Consider the following 25,643-nt stretch of genomic DNA (forward strand, 5'->3'; position numbering starts at 1 on the left):
CTAAATAAATTCGTAATTAGAGAAGATTGAACGATGATTATTATTAAAAAGAATATGGGTTTGGTTTTATTTCTGACTTTTATGTTGGCAGTAACTCCAGTTCCAAAGCTTTTGCAGGCTTCAGAAGAACTAAAAGATGAGATTTGTTTTAGACCAGCACTTAACAGTAAAGAAAAAAATAAAATGGGCTCATTTCACTCTTTTTTAGCAGTATAGCCAATTTCAGAAATATCTTCTTAGATTAAAATAGTAAAAGTCTCTAGAATTGATGGTACATCTGAGACTAAAACAGTCTTTAAATGCAATTCCTAGCTGAAAGATGTGCTTGCTTGTATAAATAAACTGGCAGGAGAAAAACAATATTTAGGGATGTATATTTAACACTGGACTTCAAAATGCAACTTGTTTCATTTTGTTAACTTTTCTTGCAGAAATAAGAAGCAATACAAGCATTGCACTATGTATGACAATAAGAAATGACAGTTTTCTGTTTATTCAACACATTTGGAATCTCATTAGTTATCAAATGGGACTTGAGTCTCATTGCCTACAAGCAATATGATTTTTTTTCATTTTCTGCTGCCCAAAGTGACCAAATGTAGATTAGTCTGGAGTTTATTGTTCCTGCTAGAACTGATATATAACAAAATTCATTTTTAGACATACAGATATTTTTTTTCCTCTCCTTCCTTCAGGCTGCTGAAGAATGCACAGAATGAAGTTCATTTCAAAATGTGGTATAAGAAACTCCTGGCTGCTCTCCAATTCTGTGCTGGACAAACCCTGAACAATGAGTTTTCTAAGGAAGAAAAACTCATCAGAATTCTGGAAGACATTGCCACAAAAGTGAAAGCTGCCAGTGACCCAAAAAGAAAGGTTTGTTAAAAACTATTTCCCCTTCCATCTAAGTTTCTGTAGGGAATTTTATCTTTTCTAACACCTCTTCTCTTTAATACCCTTTACATAAATAGACTGAAGATTTAACTAAACTTTGTAAATATTTTTCTGCTCTGAAAACAGGTAACAGGTAGATATTTAATTAACTCTCATCACTATTACTCTTGAGGTCTGCAGATCTTTTGAGCCATTTAAATTCCTTCATTGCTGGTTTCTCAAATGGTCTCAGAGGTGGCCAGAAACAATGGCAACAAGGCTGATTATCATTTCACTGAGAAGAATGCTCACATTCAGCACCTCATCCCAAAATATTTGACTCCTGTAGAGCTGCAGTCTTTCTTGAAAGCTTTACTAAGAGTTGTTCTTGGCAGGCTGGACATATCCTGATTTCTTAGCAAAGATAACCAGAGTGGAATGTAGTTAATATCTCAAATATAGCTCTCAGCAATGAACACTGAACATGTATCTGCAGAGATGCCTCCCTGGCAGTAGAAACTTGCAGTTGTCTTCTCCAGTGGGTGCAGCTTTTATATTGCACAGGTACATTTCCAGTTCAGAACTGTTAATTTTGCAGGACAGCTGCTGTTACTTACCTGGTGTGTAAAACTGCTTCTTGTTGAAATCTCAGCAAGGCAGAGTGGAAAACCAAATAAAATTATACTGTCTACTGCTGGTTATCATGGATATCATGAATCTTTCTGCCTTGTTAAGGATTCAAAGATTTTCAAAGGGTTTCTCAGAAAACTCTCAGTGCTGCTACTGAGAGCAGCAAAGCAAACATGGAAGTGAAAAGACAAAAATATTTGCAAAAGGAAAATCCATGCAAAGGAAAAGAAATAGTAGTAATACATTATACATCACTGATGCATAATTCAGATTTTAGAGATTAATCTCAAGGCTGCAGTTACTGTGATACTGAGAAGCTCCCAAACCAGGCAAGGGAGATCACACTGTTGAGACAACAAGCAATAAGTTGGGAAGATCTTAGGGAAGACAAAAAACCCCATGAGATACAGCAGAGTAATACGAGGCTAATCAACCCCTAATGAAGAGTATTGAATCATAGAATCACAGAATGGTTTGGGTTGGAAGGGATCTTTAAAAACATCCAGTTCCAACCCTCTGCCATGGGCAGGGAAGCCTTCCACCAGACCAGGCTGCCCCATCCAGCCTGGTTTCACAGGCAGAGATTTTTTCTGACATCCAATCTAAACCCACCCTCCTTCAATTTGAAGCCATTCTCCCTTGTCCTGTCACTCCTTTGGAAACAGACCATTTCCATCTGAACCTATGAGCTGGTAGCACATCTGGGCAGGAAAAGCATCAGCATGGAGTAAAATTACAGTTCTTATTTTTAATACCCCAGTATAGTTTCATTGGCTGTTACAAGGTCACAAGGATGCTGCCGGCTCTGGAAATTGCATTGCTTGTTTAAAGTACAGGAAGGCAGTCAAAAAATAAAATAACAAATTAAAAACCAACTTCTTTTGTGTTCTTTCATGCTGCCATAATGGTTCACGTGCTGCAGGAGGTGTTAAATGTGGAGCTCAGCAGACTCCAGCAGTTCTTCCAGGAGGTGAAAGTCTGCCGGCTCCCCCTGAACCCGGCGCTTGTTGTCCAAGGCATAGAGGCAGATGTAAGTGTGATCAATTAAATTGTCAATTTTTGTTTTTAGCATCAAGGGGAGAAGGAGAGAATGCCTGCATTGAAGGGGAAATGATGGTAGTGACATCAAGCATAAATCATCTGGTCAGTTTAGATCCAGCCTAATCTCCTTCAAACCAGGGCCCTTTGCTTGAGGCAGAGGTGACAGGATGGGTGGGGGCTTCATGTGTCACACCAGCCAGAGATCTCAACTCTGAGCAGCCCATTCCCAGCCCAGCTGCCCTGCCCTGGTGTTGGGATTGGCAAGGACACCTGGAATTCCACCAGTTCCCACCAGGTAGCCCTTGGTGACATGTGTTTTCCCATCCAAAACTCTCCCATGTCAAGTATGGGGGCAGCAAAAAGTCTGGAGCCAGCTGTCTGTTTGCTGAGCTGACTGAGAATTGCTAAAATATTAAATATTCACACTAGCTTATCTATATCTAGGACCCTATTAAAAATGACTTAAGGATAAAGGAAACAGCAATGCTCTTCAGTGTTACTTGACTTTGCAGTACTAAGATTCACTTATTCATTGTTCAAAAATATTTTCATAAACTAAGCCAGGAGTAAGCTGATTCATCTCTGGAGAAGGAAAATGTACCCAGCACAAAGGAAAAAACAAACCTGAGCAGCCATATATATTACCAGTTATAACTGCTTAATTACAGCAATTTGTGCTCTACTTTTGTTCTCTGGCTCATTATCCATAGTAGACCTGATTCTAAGGGGTGCTGATCCCTTCAATTGCCTCTGACCTGTGTTTCTCCAAGTAATTGCTATTCAGCCTTGATCTGGCTGAGAACTGAGGTCTTCCAGCACCCCAGAGTCTTGGGAGAATTGTGTGTGAGACAAGTCAGAAGGATTTGAAGCCTGCTGCTTCTCCCTGCTTTCAAGCTTTTGGAAATAATGACTAATGGAAAGATATCTCACCATAAAGTCATGCTATTTATACTGCACCAGCTTGGCTGGACAGATAGAAAAATGTTTAAATATAATATCTGAAGAGTTTTTTTGGGTTTTTTTTTCATTTTTCTTATATCATTATAGGCCATTGTCTTTCTATAAATACATGTAGCTTCTTGATTGGACTGTACGTCAGTATAATCATGCAAATTAGAACTTTTAAGTGCCTATAATTACTTAAATTTAATTCATTTTGGTGTCATCTATTGATTTTACCAGTAGCAAGCCCCTCTCCCAGCTCTATCAGAGTCACATTATCTCACAGGAACCTTTCAAGCACTCACCGAGACATTTCAAATCGGCAAAATTCCGCGGGGGGTCGGGATCTCATCGCTGATAATGGCCCTGGCCCATCACAGAGGTCTGGGGTGGCTGAGGCAATATTTGCATGCTGGCCCTGGCCCATCACAGAGGTCTGGGGTGGCTGAGGCAATATTTGCATGCTGGAGCCATGCTTTGGGATGTTCAGATGAAAAGCAGCAGACAGCTGTGTCTGCTGGAGCTCAAATTAGGCTCCCTCACACTGCAGCCTGTAAGGAGAGCAGCAGCTCTTGTGGGGTGCTCATTATTTCCAGAAGCCAGGCCATTAATTTACCATTGTCTTTAGCTGGTTTTGAGGGGTTTCCCCACCACCCCTCCTCTCATGTTTTTAATGAGGGTAATAATTCCACCCTAAACTCTCGTAGGATTTGCCGTGCTTGGCTCATTAATGCTTTTTGAAGCCCTTTGAGATCTTCAGGTGGAAGGAGCTGTAGAGCATGAAAGTCGGAGTTTGTGCTTAATTAAGATAAATTCCACAAAAAATAGAGCATGATTTTCAAAATGTCCTGTGTGCTCAGCCAGAGTGAGGTCATCAAAGAAACTGGCAGGTTCTTTGCTTCCATGTCTGATTGGGCAGAGCTGGGTTTACTTCAGAAAACAATGGGACCAAAGGTTTTTCAATACTTTAAGACTCATTAAACCAGTCTTATATAATTCATCTACCCAGTTCCAGGCAAAGCTTATTGTTGATAGGCCTGGGTGAAAATGAAAAAAACAATTAGTACATAAAATATTATCTGTTCATATGGTCTGATATTTAAGTGAAGCAGGCTGTCTGGAGAAAAGAATTTCTTGTTTTTCAGACCCAAAGAAACAGTCAATAACACCAAGAATTATTTATTTTTGCTGCCACTGCTACTGAGCAGTGTTTAGAGCTGGAATCTTTTTCAGAGGTATTGTATTGGCCTGGTGTTTTGTATATGTGACACTGTTGTTCTTCTGTCTCATCTCTCTTTCCCCTGCAGTCATGTTCTTATTTTACATCCAATGCCTTTCCCTTAAAAATCTCCTTCATCAATGCGAATGCTCCAAGTGGGAACATCAATGTTATTTTTAAGGTATGTTCTTCCTCTAATCCTCAGGTCTTTTGGTATGGAAAATGATCAGTTAAAATTCACCTAATTTATGCTTTAAATTGAGCCAGAGACTAGTTGATTTAGCTCTGCTGCTTGTTTATTCCTATTATTTTTGACACTAGATCTTTTAATGAAATATATTGAGGCAATACACTAAGAGAATCAAACAAATTATGGCAGGACTTTTTCCTTAGTGAAGACAACCAGACTGGAATATAAATTTCATATTTTAAACCAAGCTTATTAAAGACATCAAAGTCAGAGGACAAGTCTCAGAAAAGAGATAGCTCAGAATGATTGAACCCTCAGCCATGTCCATATGTCTCTAAAAAATCAAAATACCGGAGTGTTCAAGGCTCCATTTGCACACAAACCTAATTCTGCCCCTATCAGCCAGCGCTGGTGAGTGGGCTGAGGAAGATGAAGGTGGAGAGAACAGCAGATGAGCTCTGTCTCCTTTGAGTCACTTGGAGAAACTGGCTCAGAAAAAACTGCTTTATTTTGCAGTTGTCACCTAGAAAAGCTTCAGAGTTCAGAACAGTCCATCCACAAAAGACAATACGTGCATTCTAAAGTTAGTTCTCTTCCAAAAGAGCTAAAGTCTTCCCTAAAAGGGGATATTGGTTTTAAAGAAGAACACAAGTTCATAAAATGGCTGATGGATACAAAATGGTTGGTGGCCAGTGGTATTATTCTTAGGTATTTTGCAGAATCATTTTCCAAATGAGAAATCTAAAAAATTGATATAAATAAATGAAAAAGAAATAGATTCTATGCTGCCTTAAATTAACTTGCCCTTTAGAGCAGCTGTGATTCTCAGGAATAGAAGTACACTTTCCATGCCTGCTAAGGGGAGAAATTAGCAATTTTAATCTTTTTCTGAACATTTAGAAACCTGGCTCATATGCTGTTTCATCTGAGAATCAATATTAAGTAGCAGGTCCCTACCTACCTGAGCAATCACCGGCTCATGAGGCTTTTAAATAATTGCATTGGTTCTACTCAAACTATTCTTTCCTGCCTAGTAATGCTGAGCAGCCAACTCATTGTCCAGTTGCTGTGGAAGTATTATAGCTGCTGTCACCTTCTCCTGTCAGCAAAACATTGTGCTAAAATATCTTTTACTTGCCCAGTAGTTCCACTGATTATTCGTGACAGATAACTCATACATAAACGATAAGCACAATAAATGGTAAGGGCAAATTGTCTTTCTGCTGTACAAGTGGAGAGAATAAGATTTTTTTTGCATTTTTAGGTGCTAAGAAGAATTAATTGGAGTCAAGATTACCTTTCAATGAGAGAAGAATAGATTCAGATGTTTTTGTCTTTTTAAGATGAGTTTATGTTGCCCCAAGTACTTATTTGCTGGCAGTAAATGTCTGTAGATTGGAATGGTTGTGTAAAAAGAATGTAATGAAAGAATAAAACACTTAAAATACCAGTAAAAATTATGTATTTTACGTGGAGTGGGATAGGGGGAGAAACAAAAAATCAAGGCTGTTGTTTTCACAGGCCATTTGCTCAGCCATGGTTGAAAATAATCTCTTCATTAATTCTTGTGGATACAATTAAGGCCCCATTTCATTGAGATTATTGTTTGACTAACTCCATGGGGAGAGGGGTCATCACTGCATCACTGCTTGGAACTGAATATGAATCATGTTATGAATAAAATGTAAATTTGTAATAAAATTCCCTTGCAAACACCAAGTTGTGAGGCTTGATGTTAGACAAACGCTGTCATTTGTGCAAAGGGATCTAGCATTAAGTAGACTTGAAAATGTAACTAAATTAGGATCCTACCTCTGGATTAAATTTTCAAACCCTGATAGTTACATAGGAATAATAAGCAGAAAGGTCACAGTTAAGCAGGGGTCCTTTCTTACCATCTCAGTGGCTGTCAAAACTGTTCCTGTCTGTGTGTGCCATCTACTCTGTCCTCTCCTGACACAGAAAGGTAAGTAGGAACTTTGAAGGAAAACAAGACAGAGTTACTGTAGTGAATGTAGCTGCTTTGGTGGGCAAAAAAAGTCCCTGTTAAATAGGACATTATTTCTGTCTGTTATTGAAGGAGAAAACTGAATTTCACGTGCAATTTTCACAGATAGGTGATGATCTACGTCAAGATATGTTGGTTCTGCAAATTATTCGAGTGATGGACAGGATTTGGCTCCAAGAGGGACTGGATATGCAAATGATCATTTATAGGTGTTTATCTACAGGGAAAGGACAAGGTCAGTCTTAAATTGTAAAAGAAGCCTGTACTACATTATTCATATTTCATGTAAACAGTGGTGTATAAAATTTATTTATTCTGTCTCTCTAGAACTCATTGGATTTTGTTGCTACTTAGGCTAGAATTTTCCAAAAGCCTCAACACTGTCATCTTGCAAAACATTCTTAAATTCACATATCAAAAAGAGGGCTTTGGAGAAAATTGGCCCTAGCTAGTGAAGTTTTAATCCAGTGTAGTCCTACACAGACGCTTAAATGAGCCTAGATGCATGTGGCTACAGAAAGTACCTGCAGACAAGTGATGGCAGCTTTGTGCTGTTGATTTTGAAATATTATTCTTGTGATTTATGTTGCTTAGGGCAGGCCTGACTCATCTGAAAGCTCTATTTCTCTCTTTTATGGTTGTTATAGCAGAGCTGTAGCAGGGATGCCAATTGCTTGCTGTAGAAAACTGCTGACAGCAGTAAGCTGGCTATATTTCCCTGACCAAATCTTCCACTGGAAGTAATCCTAGCTCAAATAAAAGGCTGATGTATCCAGATTACCTGCTGTACAAAAGTTATTAAAATAGAAAAATCAAAAGAAAGTAATTGCCTTCTGAGCCACAAAGTGAACATGAGAGAGGAGGAATGATCTAAAGGAAATAAGAGAAAAGTATAGATGGGTTCAGACACAAGGCATGTGGTTGTGGTGACCTGGAAAAAACTCTTTTTTGTAGGGATGGGAGTCAAGAAGCTTGAAAGCTTCTGCTTCAAAGGCAGCTAATACAAGAATACTATTTCTGGACATGACATTATATATAGACTCTTCCATATACTAACACTTAATTTGATGTTTGCCAAGAGAGATACAGGGATCATCTGCAAATAATATTCTCTCCCTGACAGTCTCTTCCTGCAAGCATCACAGCAGCAAAAACCCCTGTCTCACAGTTTTCCACATGTCTTTCCTTATGAGTTTACATCAGTGTTAAGATAATTGATTTACGGTTAATAATTAAGGCTAAAGGCATGCCTGTGGTCACGCAGGACACATGTTTAGGGAGGTTTGGGTACAGAGGTTTCCCAAGCCCTAGGCTAATGACTTACTCCATGGCCACCATTCCCACACAAGGGGAATGGGAAATGCAAACACACAAATCTCTTTCCACTGAAATCCAGTGAAAACGGAATTAAGCATTGCTAGAATTCCACTTTCCAGGCACGGTGAAGTAGAGGAGCCTGTCACCAAGTAAAATTCTTAGGAAAAGTCCTCCCTGTAATGCAGACTAGCAGGATGACATGCCAGGGGACCACACATGGGGACAGGCACAGAGGGTTGGAAAGCCAGCTCTCAGGACCAAAAAAAAAGGAATTAAGTTCATGCAGTAAAGACAGAGGATTCAAGTGAAGCTTTGCAGAATTCTTGGCTCCTCTCTGCACTTCAGAGTCCCAGTGTGTGACAAACTGGGTCAGGCTAATTTCTGCACTACCCAGTACCCTTTCTCCAAGCTGTGACCAGCATCACATCCTCCAGAAGAATTCCTGCACCTTTCTAGACAACAAATACATACAAAAAAACTTTATGTCTATTATTAAATCTCTGATCCTACTTTTTAATTTTTTTTTTTTAGTTTTGTACATACTCTGTTTTGTGCACACACTTTGAAGCGCTCTAAACTGTTCACTTTTTTGGTACTTGGAGGCAGTTATACTTTATTACCTAATATACTTTATATACTTAAGTTATATTTTTATTGGTGATTTTATTTTTTCCTTCTTTTATTCTTTCCTTCTATTTTTCCACAGAACTGCCCCCTTCCATTCAGTGCCCTTTATTTCTAATTTCCAAAGAGCCAGAGTAAAACAATACCGATCCATATTTTCTGCTGCATTCATTATTTTTAAGCTTTAAACTGTGCTTTTAGGGTTGGTTTTTTTTTCCCTGCATGGAATGATCAAACAACAGGCAATATGCATTGATTGTCTTCCTATGTTTTTAAAGTTGAGGATTTTTCATGCAAACTCTTTTCCATCTGATTAGGACTGGTACAGATGGTGCCAGATGCTACCACGCTAGCGAAGATCCACAGGGAGTCTGGCCTGATAGGACCACTGAAAGAAAACACAATTAAGAAATGGTTTCACCATCACCATCCTCTGGAATCAAGTTACCAAGAGGTAACATCATAATGAAGCTTATTGCACATTTTCATGCTATGCCATGGGGAAAATAAAAAAAGAACCAAATTACAGTAGGCAGCAAAAATGAGTGGCTCAGACACGAGACGAGTTTCATGCAGAGAAACCAGGGAATCCACTTAAATTCCACTCTCAGTCTAAGGAAATATTGTTGTTTATCAGGTGTGTGGTATTACATTTTCTATAAAAATGTGTCATGGAAATGTTTTGAAATTTAGTAGAAAGGGAAGAGAAATTGAAATAGAAATCGTCTTGAACTCAGGAAAAAATTAGTTTTTAGGTCAGGTCTTTAAATTCTTTATTTTATATGAACCACATAAAGTGTTGGCAGATTTCCTGTATTTAGGAATGACTATGCCAATATCTAGAGTTTCAGAGAACTGTTTTATCAAAACCACCCAATCAAAGTCAAAATACTAAATACAGAAGATCATGCTTTTCATATCATGTGTTCTCATGGGACCCCATGTAAAACATCTGATTTTATGAGACTACTTGTTCTGCACGAGCCAAACAATTGGAAATTTTATCTATAGGAGCAAAGGAAATCCTTCTATTAATTCCTTATAGGGTGAGCCCCTGAATTTATTTTTTTTTTTTTTCTGGGACAATTTTTATAATCCTTTTCCTGTGCAAACAATAAATTAGTGGCCAAAATTTTAAATTTAAAGGAGTGCTTTGAGTATTTAGCACTCTGAGAATAAAATGCTTTTATAGGAGTTTGTTAGTAGATGTGTATTATACATATGCTTGGTAAAATTTAGTAATTTTGTAATTATTCCATAGTCATTTTCTTATCCACATTTTGTCTATGAACACTTGAATTCCTCATATATCATTTGATTCTATTAAACAGGAACAATCTATGTAGAATTTTTTTACAAGTTAGTCTGTTTACAGCTTTATGGTAGAAGTGCAGACAACATTTCAATTCAAAAGTAAGGTGCTGCTAGTTATTGATTGAAAACTTGATTTCTTTCTGCTGCTGCTGTTTGTAAAGAATACCATTAATGTGGAATATGCTAAAACCAATTCATACCCAATTTCTTCCAATTTTTTAAGTATATAAAATGCAGTCAGATCTGATTACATAGGGTATGCATAAAATTACTACAGTGCATTCCCTTTGTGCTTGCTTGTGAATGAACCTTCATCTTTTTTTACTCCTCCATAATTTTTTACTCATACAGTACCAGATTTAAGGTGCTCAGAAAACTGGTGCAGAGCAAGCTTTAATATCCTCATTTTACAGTTGGGTGAACAAAATCACAGAAAGCTTAAGTGTTTTATCCAAGGTCATCAAAGTGAGTAAGTAGCACAGTTAGACATAAAATTCAGCCAACTCTTGAGCTGTGGCCTAAGTCTTGTCATTGCAGGTGGCACTTTGCATTTACAGGGAATTCCTGAAAGCCTAAATAATCATTTGCCTTGGACAATGTAGTTTTTTCTCCAAAAAAATTAAGATCCAGATTAGGATGGTTTGGGGTTTATTTTTATATTTTTTTTATATTTTTTATATATTTTTATATTTTTTATATTTTTATTTTTTATATTTTTTAAATTTTATAGATTTTTATATATTTTATAGATTTTTATATTTTTATAGTTTAAATATTTTATATATAAAATATGTTTTTATATTTATATATCTTATATATATTAATATATATAATTTTATTATATGTTTATATGTTTATATTTTATATTATATCTTCATATTATATAGTTTATATTTCATATATAAATATTTATATTTATTTTATATTTTATTTATTTTTATTACTTATTACACTGTATACATTGCAATTTAAATTCATGGGACATGGGCTGAGTTCTGGATTTAAGGAAAAAAAAATAAAATCCACATAGGTATAGAACAATGCAGTGGATGTAAAACAGCCAAAATCCTTTTTACAAAGCAAATGGTTAAATCTGTGCAGTTCCAAATAATTCCCTTACAGTTGTTTTTGCAATTTACCTGCAGAACACTGAACAGAAAATGCCTTCCTGCCAAGAAGCTTTTTTTTTCCTTAAACATCTTTAACTTAAAGTTTTCTGTAGACTTCCAGGTATCTTCAGAGCACAAGGGGAAAACCTCATGCGTAAAATTGTTCTTGTGCTGTAACTTTGAAGTGTTTGAGTGCCATCTCTGTACCATTCCTACTCAGACCTGTCTCATGAATCTCTTTTCAAAAACTGCCTGGTAAAATTTTAACCTGGTAAAATTTAATTTTACCAACAAACAGAGCATTTGTAAAATTACATTTAAAAAAATTTATATATATATAGATAGATATAGATATAGATGATATAGATATAGATATAGATATAGATATAGATATAGATATAGATATAGATATAGATATAGATATAGATAGATAGATATAGATATAGAGATAGAGATAGAGATAGATAGATATAGATAGAGATAGAGATAGAGATAGAGATAGAGATAGAGATAGAGATAGAGATAGAGATAGAGATAGAGATAGAGATAGAGATGTAGATGTAGATATAGATATAGATAGATATAGATATAGATATAGAGATAGAGATAGAGATAGATATAGATATATATATAGATGATATTGATATAGATATAGATATAGATATAGATATAGATAGATGATATATAAAATATAATTAATATATTAATATCTATTAATATATAATATAATGTTCCATATTAATTATTTAATTATAGTGTGTATATATATATATATATATATATATATATATATAATATATTAAAATATATCTGGATATTTCATGTGAGAGCTTTTGTTTTACTCACTAGGCCATAAGGAATTTCTTTTATTCCTGTGCTGGCTGGTGTGTTGTTACCTTCATCCTGGGAGTCTGTGATCGACACAGTGACAACATAATGCTGACAAAATCTGGACACATGTTCCACATAGATTTTGGAAGATTTTTGGGTCATGCACAGATGTTTGGAAGCATAAGAAGGTTGGTATCTATAATAACACACAGTTAAACTCCAAAGCAGTGGTCTGAAATTTCAACTCCCTTAAAAAAAAATACAAGCAAGATTACACTTTCTCTTTTTTCTTCTTCCTGTATTTTCCAAAACAACATATTTATGTTGTTTCTTGAAACTTCTAAAAAGTGTAAGAATGACTGGAAAAGGATTAAAAGATGCTGGAGATCCCTTTCCAGCATAAATGAAAAATGCAAATCCTTGTTTGGTCAGGAATTTGAATGATGTCGTTCAGTAGGGACCACAATAGAAGAAATCTGATGTCCATTGCTTTTTTTTTCCCCAACTGAGGGTTCCTAAAATGGATCCAAATCCTTTTATCTAATTGACAACTTTCTTCCCATATTCATAGAAGGAACCAAATTTTCCAAAGAGACATGGAGAATAATTAAACTCTGTGGGTAAATTTGCAAACTTTTTCATTATCTCTTGAAGTTCCGCATCAAACCACACTGAGCTCAGGGGTTGCTCTGCAAATATCTGATTACCTTTGTAGGTGTGATGTACCTGTGTCATGCTAAGGAGAAATAGTGTGATAATGTATCCAAGTTCCTACTGTGAACATGTTGGGAAGGAATGAATTGAAATGGGATAAGGATAGGATAAAGCCAGCATGTCCAGAACACAAAGGAGCTGTTTTAGCAGGGTAAAGAATGCATGGATGTTCCCCTTTAGTGACAAGATGAGTAGTGTGTGTATGTCTTTCATCCATGTTTTCTAAAAATTTCCAGAACAAGTGTCAGAATTAAGTTTGAGGTAATTTTCTTCTTTTTTTTTTTTTTTTTCCTTTTTTTTTCTTTTTTGTTTTTGTTAAGCTGGCCTTTGCCTGCTCTAGACTGTCTCAGTGTGTTAGACAGACACAACAGCATGGGAGTATTGATATGAGGGAAGCTGATGAGGATAATAAGTACTTCTAATTCAGGCAGTGAAAAGATTTAGTTGCAGTGCTTAGAATTATCATCCATCATTCAAGATATGCACCCTTAATCCTCCTTATTTGCTGTGGAGAGAATAAAGCAGAACAGAGCAATAAAAACATACTCAGGCACACTCCTTGTCAAGTGCTGCATCCTTCTCTACAGCAAAACTCCTGTTGGAACCTGGCAGGAATTTCCTTGAGTAGTAATTTTGCATAAACAAGAAATTACCTAGTTGAGTGAACAACAGGATGAAGCAAATGTAAGAGGGGGCACAACAACCAAATTTAGAAGATGTAAGAGCAGTAATAAAAAATAGATACTAATATTACTGTTTCACAGCTCAGTTATACTACAACCTTTTATTAAGTCTATGAAAACTTGAAAATAGAGTCACTTCCACAAACATCAGCCTATTTTCCCACTTCTCAATGCAGTGTGCTGCTTTTAAACTACAGAATAAAATCATATATTTAGGATCTCCATTCATGGGCTGCCCTCATGATTCCTTAGGAAAATTGGGTCTCCCATTTAAGAGCACTCTGGGATAATCACTGTTTCCCTCAAGCCCACATGCAACAGAACAGATTAATATTGTATTAATTGTATTGTTCTGTATTAATGTTTTAGTCATACAGTATTAATGACCATTGTCCTTATGAGTTGTATGCACCATCTTGAAATGTAACATATTATTTGGAACACAGAGATATCACATTTTGACAGGTCACAGACTTCAGGTTCTCTCAAAATTTGAAGCTCTTGGTGCTAGTTGTATCTACTCATTCCCACAAGGCAAGTCCTGAAACAGGTCTGGCCTCTGGTTTCTTTAGCAGCTCTGCTATTTTACTTTTATTTGAGTTCTTATTAGATTTTTATTTGAGTTTTTTTTCTGCTCCCAGAATATCATACTCTAAAATAATATTGAAAAAACAGCAGCACAATGCTGACAAACCTAAGAATTATTAGTGCTGACCCTTTGGGGGGTATTGTAGATAAATATTCTAGTAGATAGATATTCTGCATACATTCTGGGGTTCCTATAGGAGCTTTAAAGAAAGCAAAGCATCAGATGCAAAGCCCTGCACTTGGGATTTACACACATCATACAAACCTTTTTTGCGTGTGAGTGTAAAATGAAATCTGTGCAGATCAATGAAGGGTTACAGGCAAGGAGTCCCTGCCTGAAGCGTGTAAATCATTCCTTACAGAACTTGGCAAGCTGCTTGCCACAGCTGTCCATTTCCTGGTCTCTCTTTTTGCCCTTACCAAAATTTAATTCCCTGTAGAACTCCCTGAGGGTGGGTCCTCTGCAGCATCCTGCATGTGGAGTCCTTCTCCTGATGGAGGTGAAGTGCAAGGAGAGCTTTGGCAGCTCAGGGACTCACACACACGAGCTGCAGCTCCTCCTGGCACATCCAAAATGAGCCTACAGAGAACCTGTTAAGCTGACATCATTCATCCAGTCATGCTCACATTTGCATTCCTGATTGTGAATACCATAGAAAGGGGATTAGTAAACTTTTCTAATTCCTGCCCTCATCTTTAAATGATATCCAATAAATCTGCTCACTTTTGATTCCAAGTCAAAAATCAGTTCTTCCTGATATGAGAGGGAAGAGGAATCAGGAACTTTCTTTCTACATGTGCCTTCACAGTGCAGTAAATACTTTAAATAGTAATAATAAGACATCTTTCCTTGGATCTGGAGCTAATATTTCAGAAGTGTTGCAGGGAGATTTATGACCTATCTAACCAATAGCATAACAGAGAGCTTGGCAGGAGAATTATTCCCAAAGTCCCACAGGGAACTTTCCTACTGAACCGTGAGATTTCATTATCTTCTCTTTCTTTTTTTTTTTTTTTTAATCACACTGAATGACACCTTTTGCTAGAAGTAGTAAAATGCCTTTCATTCTCTAACCCAGCCTCCACTTTTGACCCTACATTCCCCCAAAAACAGGCAAGTCTGCAGGTACACTTCAAACTGTAGGAAGAAATAACTCTTGTTTAATTTCTTCATATATCTGCCTTGTTCTTCATCTGTTGAGAGTCCTGTGGTAATCATCTCAGACCCAGTCACAGGTAAATAGGTGCAATGTTATCCAGATAATACTTCAGATAATATCCATATAATATACTATATACTATATACTATATACTATATTCTATATACTATATACTATATACTATATACTATATTCTATATACTATATACTATATACTATATACCATATACTATATACTATATACTATATACTATATACTATATACTATATCATATATAATGTATAATATATAGTATATAATATATAATATATAATATATAACAATATAGAATATAGAATATAGAATATATAGAATATAGAATATAATATTGTCTAATATAATCATATATAATATAATAATATATAATATAATAATATATAATATACAATATATAATATATAATGTATAATAGATAATGTATAATGTATAATATAGAATATAGAATATAGAATATAGAATATAGAATGTATAATATATAATATAGACTATAGACTATAGACTATAGACTATATAATATATAATATATAATATGTAATATATAATATATAATATATCATATATCATATATAATATATCATATATCATATATCATATATCATATATCATATATCATATATCACATATCATATATAATATATAATATATAGTATATAGTATATAATATATAATATATAGTATATAGTATATAATATATAATATATAATATATAATATATAATATATAATATATAATATATAATATTATATAACATATCCAGATAATCATCCAAGTCTAGGTCAGTCATCAGGTGGTCTGGAAGAAGGATTCTGGCTCATGGTTTTACCTGCCATGCTTTGCTTGCCTTTGTTTACTTCCTTTCAGTTCTGACCAGCTCCCTTTGAACTTTCCTTCCTTGGCAAATTAAGCAGCAAGAGATTTATTTAAATCCAGTGCTAACTGAATTAATCCAAAATTCAGCAGTCAATCACATCCTCCTCACTACCAGCCACTTCCAGCGCTGTCATTTATCATTTTTCAGTGATGGGAAGTGTGAGACTTGGTGGCAGGACACAAAGTGCTCATGGCACACTGTAAATCCACCTTTTGATAACACCGGTGTCCATTCTTTTCTTTAAGCATCCAGTCATCCTGATTACCTCCAGCACTCACTGGCCTTTTCTTTTCCCTGATCTGAATCACAGAGACCCTCTTGTCTCTTTGCCAAACTAATCCTGGCTCTTGGCATGGTTTTCCCAGAATTTAAATCTGCTAAGCTGGTTTTCTTCTACAGAGTTAATTACTAGAGACAGCCTAACTATTCCTTTGGGAAATTCTAGTTAATAGGGAAGTTTCAAAAATATGGGAAAATTATGTTTCCCACACTTTTTTCTTAGGTTGGTTTTATTATACTGAGAAGTACTTCAGAACATCTAAGTATAGAGAAATACAGAAGTGCCTCTTTTTATTTTGAAAGTAATACATTTCATCTTTAGTATTAATAACCTAAAATGTGTGTTAATGTCTCACTAGAAGTGTTGATTTTTAAAAAAGAAAATTCAGATATTTCTTTCTAAAAGAGAAATGTTGGCTTATGGACATGGAAAAATAAGTTTTATCTGCATTTTTGATTGTATTGTATCTACATTTGTTCTCTTTTTTCCTAAAAAAAAAGATAAAATGGGGAAGAAGGAAGAATTTGAGAATAATACATTTTACTTTTTTCTTTTCACCTTTTAAAAATTTTATTTAGAGTACTCATACAGTCTAAAACTTGAAAGTAAAAACTTAGAAGCATAATCACTTTTTGTTTTCTAAGTTTATGCACAAAAACTCATGCCTGTATTAGATGCTGAAGGATTTCAGTAGGAATTTTCAGTAAGTCTCATTATTAATTCATTCTCTGCAGTTTATATTTATTTCCCTGGCATGATGTGTCTGGGTTTATTAGTTTCTGTGAAATGGGAGCTCCTAATTCTTTGCCACGATTCACTTTCAGCACTTCCTGTATGCCACCCTCCAAAAATCTCTGACTGCAACCCTGGAAAGATTTAATTTCATGACTTAAAGCACCTTAAGTAGCCCAAATGATCTTAATAAGATTATACAGATGTTTAAAGACTTCCATGCACATAAAGAATGGAAATATGCATGAAGATCTGTATGTGAAACAGCATCATCTCCAAGGTGTCAAGGCCTAAAGGGGCTTGAATTTATCAGGGAAGTCCATCACTTTAGAAATTCCAGTGCCTCTAGCTGTCCCAAATTGAGCAGCAGAAGCACAAGTTGAGTCTGAGAACACATGAACAGCACAAACTGCACTCAGGGGCTTCAGGTGCACTTCTGTCTGCCCTGAGGGGTAGGGGTTTATTCTTTCTAGCCTGGTGCTTTCTCTAATTATTGAGCCTGGATCATAGTTTGCCCTTTTCCATTGTTGTTTCTATATTTTTTCCCTTTTTTTTGTGTGTGGTTTGGTTTGGTTTGGTTTTTTGGTTTGTTGGATTTTTTTCAGTAATAGACTCTTGTGGGGGGACTTCAACTGAAATGATTTGAAATCAAAGTAAATTATATTCACTGCCCACTTCATAATCTCCATTGTTTTTGGTTATCCTTTTCCAAGTACTCAGACAATTAAGAGAGGCACTGTTTTTTTTTCCATACAGTGCCTGTGTATCCAGTTCTGTTCATGCAAGAGCTTTGTTCCTCTTGTGGGGTTGAGTTTCCTGGAAGCCAGTTCTTGTCTGCTGCAACTCTCAGAATCCTTCTTGGCTTTTCCTTCACCCCAAGGGTAGCATAAACTGCTTTCCTATCTTCACTTTCCTGAAGAAGTTATCAGATGTTCCTGTTAACAACCATGTGGGCTGGAGAAGCTGCTTGATGCTTCCAGAGCCATCAGCAGAATTCCCTCTGCTTTGGGAGATTGGCTGCACATGAGGTATTTAAGGGACTTCCTATCAAATTCCCCTCCTCTCTCCTCTTCCCTCCTTCTCGTTCTGTTAGCTATCCTGTGATTTTTTGTAGGACATGGCTCTAGAGATGGGAAGTTTAACAATAAACCAGAAAGGGGGAGAAGACATCATGGTCACTGTCCATTTTGATTACAGTTTTGTTTGTTATCCTTTTCAAAGTATAACTGCTTATAGAGATGTGTATTTTCTCCTCCCTGCTCCCATCAGAAACATTTCATTGTATCACCCCTGTCTCTGAAAGCTTTCTACACACACTTTTTTATGTTTGAGGGAGCTGTTCTCACAAGCACTCAAATGTACATTTATATTCAGGGGAAGCTGTTCTCACACACAGTCAAGTATACATCAAGCAGTTTTAAATTAATCTCCGTTTCTTGGTCTTCTTTTTTTATTATTTTTTATTTTTTTTTTCTTTTCCTTGTTCTGTACACTACACCTTTGTCCTTCATCCTTAGCTGGAAAGCATACTGATGTATTTAATTCATGTAGGATTTCATCCCCTGCCCCGAGGAATTTCTTTGCAATTCAATTTCTTCATCACTGGTTTATTTCTATAGTTTGCCTGGTGATATACAAATGCCCTGCAACCATCTATTAATGTGTTTTCTAAATATCCATCTCATACTGAAAAGACCTGTTAGCTGAATATTCCATGGGTAGGGCATATAACCCTACTTGTTTAAGGCACCTTTTAGGTCTCAGTTTTAAAGTCTTCTTCACTGCCGAGGGCCAGTCAAGACACAAAAAGCAATTGTCCAGCAGTCTCTGTTAACAAGAGGAATTGCTCCAATCTCCTTGTGAATTAACTCTCAAGTGGTTTATCAATAGGGCTAGTAATAAACTCTTAACAAACACAGAAAATTTGATAGTCTTAGAAAATGGTGTAAGGCATGGGGAATGCTGCACTGAGCACTGTCAAATATTGAAGGTGAAGTGCAATAAGGACTGGACTCCACCTGGGTGTTGTTTTGCAGTCTGGCTGCTGGTGGCTGCGTGCAGGCTGCTCTGTCTGTGTCTGTCGGAGCAGGAGAGCCCAGCTCAGCCCAAAAGGGTTGACACTGGTGCCAGGGGTGCTTCCTAACCAATGTTTGCAACAGGACAACATCTGCAGCTAATCAAGACAAGTATGTTCCTAAAGCAGAGCAGATCTCCTTTCAAGGAGCATCCTTTTAGGGATTTTCCAAAGTATGCCACCAGCTAACTGCATGGAATGGTTAAAATTCTGTGACATTAAAGAATAAATTCTGTGTTCAGATTGTGGCAGAACTGGAGATTGCAGCAGGGGCTGGGCACTGCAGCCAGAGTGAAATCCATCCAGAGGTACCTCCAACTAGTTTCTTTATGAGCCTTGCCAATTTCCTTGCTCCATGGGAGGGTTGCAGATGGGTCCCTGTGGCAGCACACTGCAAAAACTGGGTCTGTCCTCAGACCTGTGACTGTGTCTAAGCTCAGCTGTCAGCAGCCCTGTTACTGTCAGCACAGGAATCCTTTGGGACCAGGTGTGATCAAATCTCTGTGATTTTCCCACTCACGAGCTTCCATTGGTCCTGAATGAGAGGGATTTTAGTTAAGCCACACTTGTAACTTTTTAATCTGTTTTTTTCATTCTTTTGCACTTCTCTTCACATGTGGATTTCTCAGTCCCCTCTGGGCTGAGCTCTTTTGGAATACTCCCTCACGGGGAGTTCTGTTTATCTCAGTTCTTTGGGTCAGGAAGAAAACTCCAAAGCCTGTTAGGATCTTGTTTCTTGTGTTTATTAGGATGCTATTACAAAACTTGACAAGTCTTTCCAGACTTTTTGTTCAAGTTCAATTCATCCTGCTCTTTTGGCTCACTTTGGCTTTGAAGACACAGAATGGCCCTGAACTATGCAATTCTTTTATCTTTATACTTATTTTTATCTAATTAACAATAGACACGCATATTATTTTTCTTAATGACCCAATGACCCATCACCTGTGTCCTGCACTGTGGCATTTTTTATTCAACCACTTATTATTACTCAAAAACCTCTAGAAGAAGAAAATGAAGAAGGAAAGAGACAACACTCTAAATCTTGCTCTCTAAACTAGTTTAAACTTTAACTTTCTCACCTAGTGACTTAAGAAAACTCTCTAATCTACACACTCACACTTTTAGCTTTTCTATCTAACTTTAACAGTTGTTTTCATGTAACACCATGAAAACATGCCCATAAATTTTATGTTATATGAAATTCAGTGTTTTCCTCGATCTTAGAGCCAGGTATCAGAGACAAGGGCACACACTCTGTGTCTCAGACTCCAACAGCACTCCCTTACACTTTGCACAGGCAAAGGGGCACAAAAGAATAGCTGCTGTGACTCAGTTTACAGCAGAATGATGAATCAGAATGAGAGAGAATCAGATGAATCAGCCCCTAGCTTAGGCGAGGGTTAACAGTTTGTTTTCCACTATATCCATTAAACATGATTAAATCTCCATGAGACCAGTTCAGTTACTGACAGGAAGACACAAATCTTTCAGAATAGGACAGTCCAATGTGGGAAATTCTTCTTTTATGGCTGATCAAAATAGTGGGTATGTTCAACACAGCAATTTCACTAAAGAGCTAATAGTGAGGCTGTGGTAGTAAAAAATGATATTAGCAAACTTGATATACATAAAAGAAGAATTAGTGAATAAATAAGGCTATAATAGTTTAAGAACTATCTGCCTAAGGAATTCAGGAAATTCTTTCTAGTTTAATGTTTCTGCCTCTAAAGGTAGGCATTAATGTAAAAAATACTGTGGGTAAAACTTCAATCAGAAATGAGACTTCAGATTTGTAGTTTGAAATCTTTTCTTGCAGTAGATACCTCAAACAGCAGCAGAAATGGCACAATATAGAGTTAAAACCATGTAACCTCATATTGGCCTGGTCATTTAGTTTAAGATTGTAGGTAAAAAAACTATTAGGTCCAAGTTTTAATTGTCCATAAAATGTAGTTTTACTTAAGCCAGGGATGCTCAGGGCATTCAGAAATCTTTCTGTGTTATGGGAATGAGGTCAGAACTGAATTCAGACCAGTTTACCCAAGGCTGTGTCCAGCTGAATCTTAAAACCTCCCAGGATGATCTTCCAAAGCAACCTGTTTCAATATGTACTTTTTCTCATCGTGAGGGGTTTGGGGTTTGTTTTGGTTTTGTCTTACGGCAAGTCAGAACTTCAGCTGGTTCAGTTTTCTCTCTTATTCTTGTCTGGATCCATCTGTTTTAGAGCCTCCTGTAGATACAAGAAAATCCCCTTTGGCCTCTTGGAAACCTTTCATCTCCTGGGTAAACAAATCCATGTTCCTCAGCCCCTCCATGATGCTGGTGACTTACTCCAGTTTAGTGACATCTTTCAAGTTTTGGCAGGGTATGAGCTAATAAATACTGAGTGGAACATCTTTATATGTAGCATCCTTCAGAATTTCCATTAGCAACCAGTCTGATGGGATAGAGAATGTGTTTGTTCATTTTTTGTTAGAGCCCCTTTGTACAAGGTTTTGGTTGTGGTGAAATTTTGGATTAAGAGTTTTTAGAAAGGGATCTGAGAGCCCTTCTTGCCATTTTACCACAGCCAAATATGAGTTGATGATAAGATACTGGATAGAAGGGCTTGAAATTTGAAGTAATCCTTTTGTTTTCACCAGGAAAACTTCCCCTGGAATATTTTTAACATTTTACTGCTAGAAAGATGGAGATAGGGAGCCCAGGGAAATTACAAGGAGTCCAGGAGAAAAAAAGCAATTAAAATCATCGGACATCTGAAATACAGGACTTGTGAGGAAAGGTGGAAGAAGTTGTCTACAGGAGATTGAGGGAAGACTTAGTAATAGTCTGCAAATACTTTAGAGGCTGCTGGAAGGAAGATGGGATCTTCATCTTCCCTTAGGAAAGAGCAAGAATTAATAAGATGAAAGCACAGCAAGAGTTAGATTAGGCATTAGGGAAAAAAATGCTGTGAGGGGACATCCTAAACCAGAAATTTGATAGGGAGGTTAGAGAAGAACTCTCCCATAAAAATCTTTGAGAATAGGCTAAATGAGAATCCCAGAAGCATGTTTATGATCTTGTGCTGATAAGAAGAAAAATGGAGGCCCAGGCATATTTCTTTATGTTTGCTGGTGATGAATTGTGTTGTGTGGTTGTTCCCTGTTTCATTATTTAATACATAAAAGGAGTGCCATTGATTATGGCTTTTTACTGTGTCTACAAATGTCTATGATTACCGTGATTAAATATTTTCACTTGGCTTTAGAGAAATAAGTACTCATGTTCATTTATTTTGTGTTCTTCAATAAGCTTTTGGCTTTTGCTGCAAAGGATGTCAGCAGTCAAGCACTCCCTAAAAGCACTTCCTATTTTATTGGATACATCTAAATTCCACATGGTCATGCTGAATATTATCAGTCACTCTTGACTCAGACAAAATGATTTTAAAGCAGTCAGAGAATATATGGGGGGGGTTTTGCGGCTGAGCAGCTGATTTTTAAATTGCAAAGAGTTCTGATTGTTTTCTCACACATTGTCCATAAGAAAACTTGGACTACAACAGATTTGCTCTCACTGCATTAATGGGTGTGACTTGGACTTTTCCATAAGTGCACTGTCAAAAAGCTTAGATTGGATCAGAGCAAAGGTCATTTTGTTGTTGGTTATCTCATAGGTTTTTCCTACTTAATACAAAAAGAAGTTTGTGTATCATGCTTAAATGTTCTGTACCGTGAGATTCAGAGCAGAAAAAACTAAAACCACTGTTGACCTTACAAGCTTTGTTAATCAGTTTGCATCTTGTGTTTCATAACAAATCCTGATGCTCTCACTGGTTTTCTTGGAATGCAGCATTATTCTAGCCCACAGTGAAGTCCCAGTAGATGTTCCCATCACCCCAGACCAAGTTTATTTTTGCCTGATCTCTTCATTTCCTTGAGGTTTCCTTTCTTTTTTTTTTCCCTCTCATGATTTATCATCCAAACATTTATAATCTCCAGAGGAACTGCAAAACGCATTCCCATGAAAATCTTAAATCTCTAAAAGAAAAAAAAAAAAAAACCAATGAAAAACAGCCATAAAGTAGCCTTGTTTCTTGCTGAATGGTTTGAGTAAACTCTTTTGTCACAGCCATAGTAAAGTATTAAAGTCCAGGACTTCAACCAGACTCTGTCATAAACAGGAATATTTCCTTTTTGACCGATTTCTACTATAAAACCAAAGGGTTCATTAATCTCATCTAGGGCTTTAGTGGGGGAAAAAGAAAAAAGGAAAGAAAAGAGTACTCAAGATGTGATAAGGTAGCTTTAATGATTTTGGGGGGTTTTATTGGCTGTTCATCTTTGGTCAATCTCAAGCCATATTAGTTCTTTCAGTGAGGCCTTTTTTTTTCCTAAAAATAATGGTGCCAGACATTATAATTACACAATAGAGGTCATTCAACAATGCTTCAATTCCACATTTCTTTAGAACACCATAAATAAGAAAAAAAAAAAGCTCATGGTCTACAGAGATATGGTAAAAGGCTTTTACTTGAAAGTACTTCATCATCCCAGTTTTTTTAGCTGATGCCAGGGATTTCTTTAGTTTGATGGAGGCAGCAAGTTGTATCAATACAGATTTTAGCTCCCATTGTCTGTAATGCAATCATTGATCATCAAACATCTCATGCATATGAAGTGTTATAGGCCTCAGCCATGATCTTGAGGGTGTTTTGGGGTAAGAAGTATTTAATGTTTGTAATTGTAGATAAGATCATGTGAGCAAGCTATGTGATAGATAGAGGTCCAAGTGAGGGCTGTTGCTACCAGGCCTCTGGATGCACTGCTCATCTTCTGAATAAATGCCAGGATGGAATGTGATCTTGGTGATCTCCCCCCAAAAAAGGCTGCCTGTTAAAGATGTGCTGATTTAAATAGAGAAATTCAGCCTGTGCACCAGGGTGAGGTTCATCTGCACGGGGCAACAGCAGGGCACACATTACTTTTCTCCTTCTGGAGACTGAAACAGCCTCTATTTGCTGATGTAAATTCTCATGATGGACAGTGACTGGACTTGGCTGCTTCTAATTTTGCTGGTTTTGCTTCTGGTTTTTTGTTATCCAGAGGAGTTTGTGAAAACAGGAAGGAACATTTTACATCCATGCACAGGCATTCATCCTGTCAATTGGTTTTGCAGAATCCTTTATGTTCTGTTCAGACAGTAAGCATCTCTTCCCACTGAAACTTTATTTTATAATGCTGTTGTGAGAAATGACTGTGTTGTTCCTTCTAGTGGATCTTGTTTCCCATATTCTAAGTTGGCTTTATGTGAGTTTTTTGGGTTTTTTTAAAATTTACATTTCAAAGTGTTCCCTTTGTGAACATCCACCTTCTTTACTGGAGCTTCAGCATTCAGGGCTTGCAGGGTTTACCTTGTGGGAGAGGCTCTCATAGCAAAAGGCCTTAAATAGAATTGGAGAAATCAAATTCCTACATCATATTTTGCATGTTGACAAGGGAGGACTGGCCTAATGCCCTAGAACATATTCACAAAAGACACTGAGAAATTTAAGAACCTTGTAAAACTGCATTCAGTCATCCCACAAGCAAAATTAATCTCTAAACAATGTAAATATTAAAGTATCAGTTGTGTGTTCACACAGATCCTTTAGCAACAACAGCAAGAGAAATGACTAATGTTGCAGTCATTACATTATGGGGAAGTTGGCCCACAGCCCAACCCAGCAACGTTAAAGACCATATTTCTTCCAGTAAAGTAATTTCTGATTGCAGTATCTGCTTTCAGCTCAAGTAGCTCAGTGTGGGAGACTTGGACTAGCTCAGAAAGGGCTGTGTTTTCATGGTGTGATTGTGTCTCTTGATGCAGCTGGACATCAGAAATCAACTATGAATTTTGAACGAAATGCATCATATTTGTAGCACTAGTTTTTGACTTGGAATATTTTAGCCCAAGAACAAATTTGGGGTTTAGACATTCTCAGATTTATATTGGCCTCCTGTCACATATACATCAAGATGTTAACACTTATAATTTTCTCTCTCTCTCTCTTTCCTATGGGCTTCAACAAATTGAATTTCATTATTCTAATTGTATCAATATATTTAACACCTAATGTCTATTTTAAATATCACTGATAAAAAATAAGCTAAAAGACAAATGAATGAGTGAGTGAAAGAAGGTTCTGGGAAAACCTGAACTCTCAGAAATCAGTAACAGACATAGGTTTGTAAGTTCTTTGAGATCTACAGCCCAAAAGTACACAATAACTGTGTAACAGTCACACTTTAATAAAACCCTCCAAATATGCACTCACATCTTACATCCTACAGAAGAATGTGGAGGGAAAGAATTTTTATTGTGGACCTTCATCATGCCTAGCACTACTTTGCTAAACTGAACATCTTTTGATACCTTT

The 25,643-nt window shown here is 36.6% G+C and overlaps 1 protein-coding gene across 1 annotated transcript in view; it reads left to right on the top strand.

The window, feature by feature from the left end:
- The window catches only part of PIK3C2G (phosphatidylinositol-4-phosphate 3-kinase catalytic subunit type 2 gamma), a 190,586-nt gene that overhangs the window by 109,749 nt on the left and 55,194 nt on the right, over positions 1-25,643 (top strand). The window contains exons 19-24 of the mRNA XM_014256031.2: positions 696-876; positions 2,426-2,533; positions 4,794-4,886; positions 7,009-7,138; positions 9,162-9,298; positions 12,117-12,286. Of these exons, the coding sequence (XP_014111506.2) occupies positions 696-876; positions 2,426-2,533; positions 4,794-4,886; positions 7,009-7,138; positions 9,162-9,298; positions 12,117-12,286 (819 nt within the window). The remainder of the gene's footprint in view (positions 1-695; positions 877-2,425; positions 2,534-4,793; positions 4,887-7,008; positions 7,139-9,161; positions 9,299-12,116; positions 12,287-25,643) is intronic.

The sequence above is a fragment of the Pseudopodoces humilis genome, chromosome 5 (assembly GCF_049639895.1).
Source record: "Pseudopodoces humilis isolate 2021_Gansu_Grassland_sample_001 chromosome 5, ASM4963989v1, whole genome shotgun sequence".
Taxonomy (NCBI): domain Eukaryota; kingdom Metazoa; phylum Chordata; class Aves; order Passeriformes; family Paridae; genus Pseudopodoces; species Pseudopodoces humilis.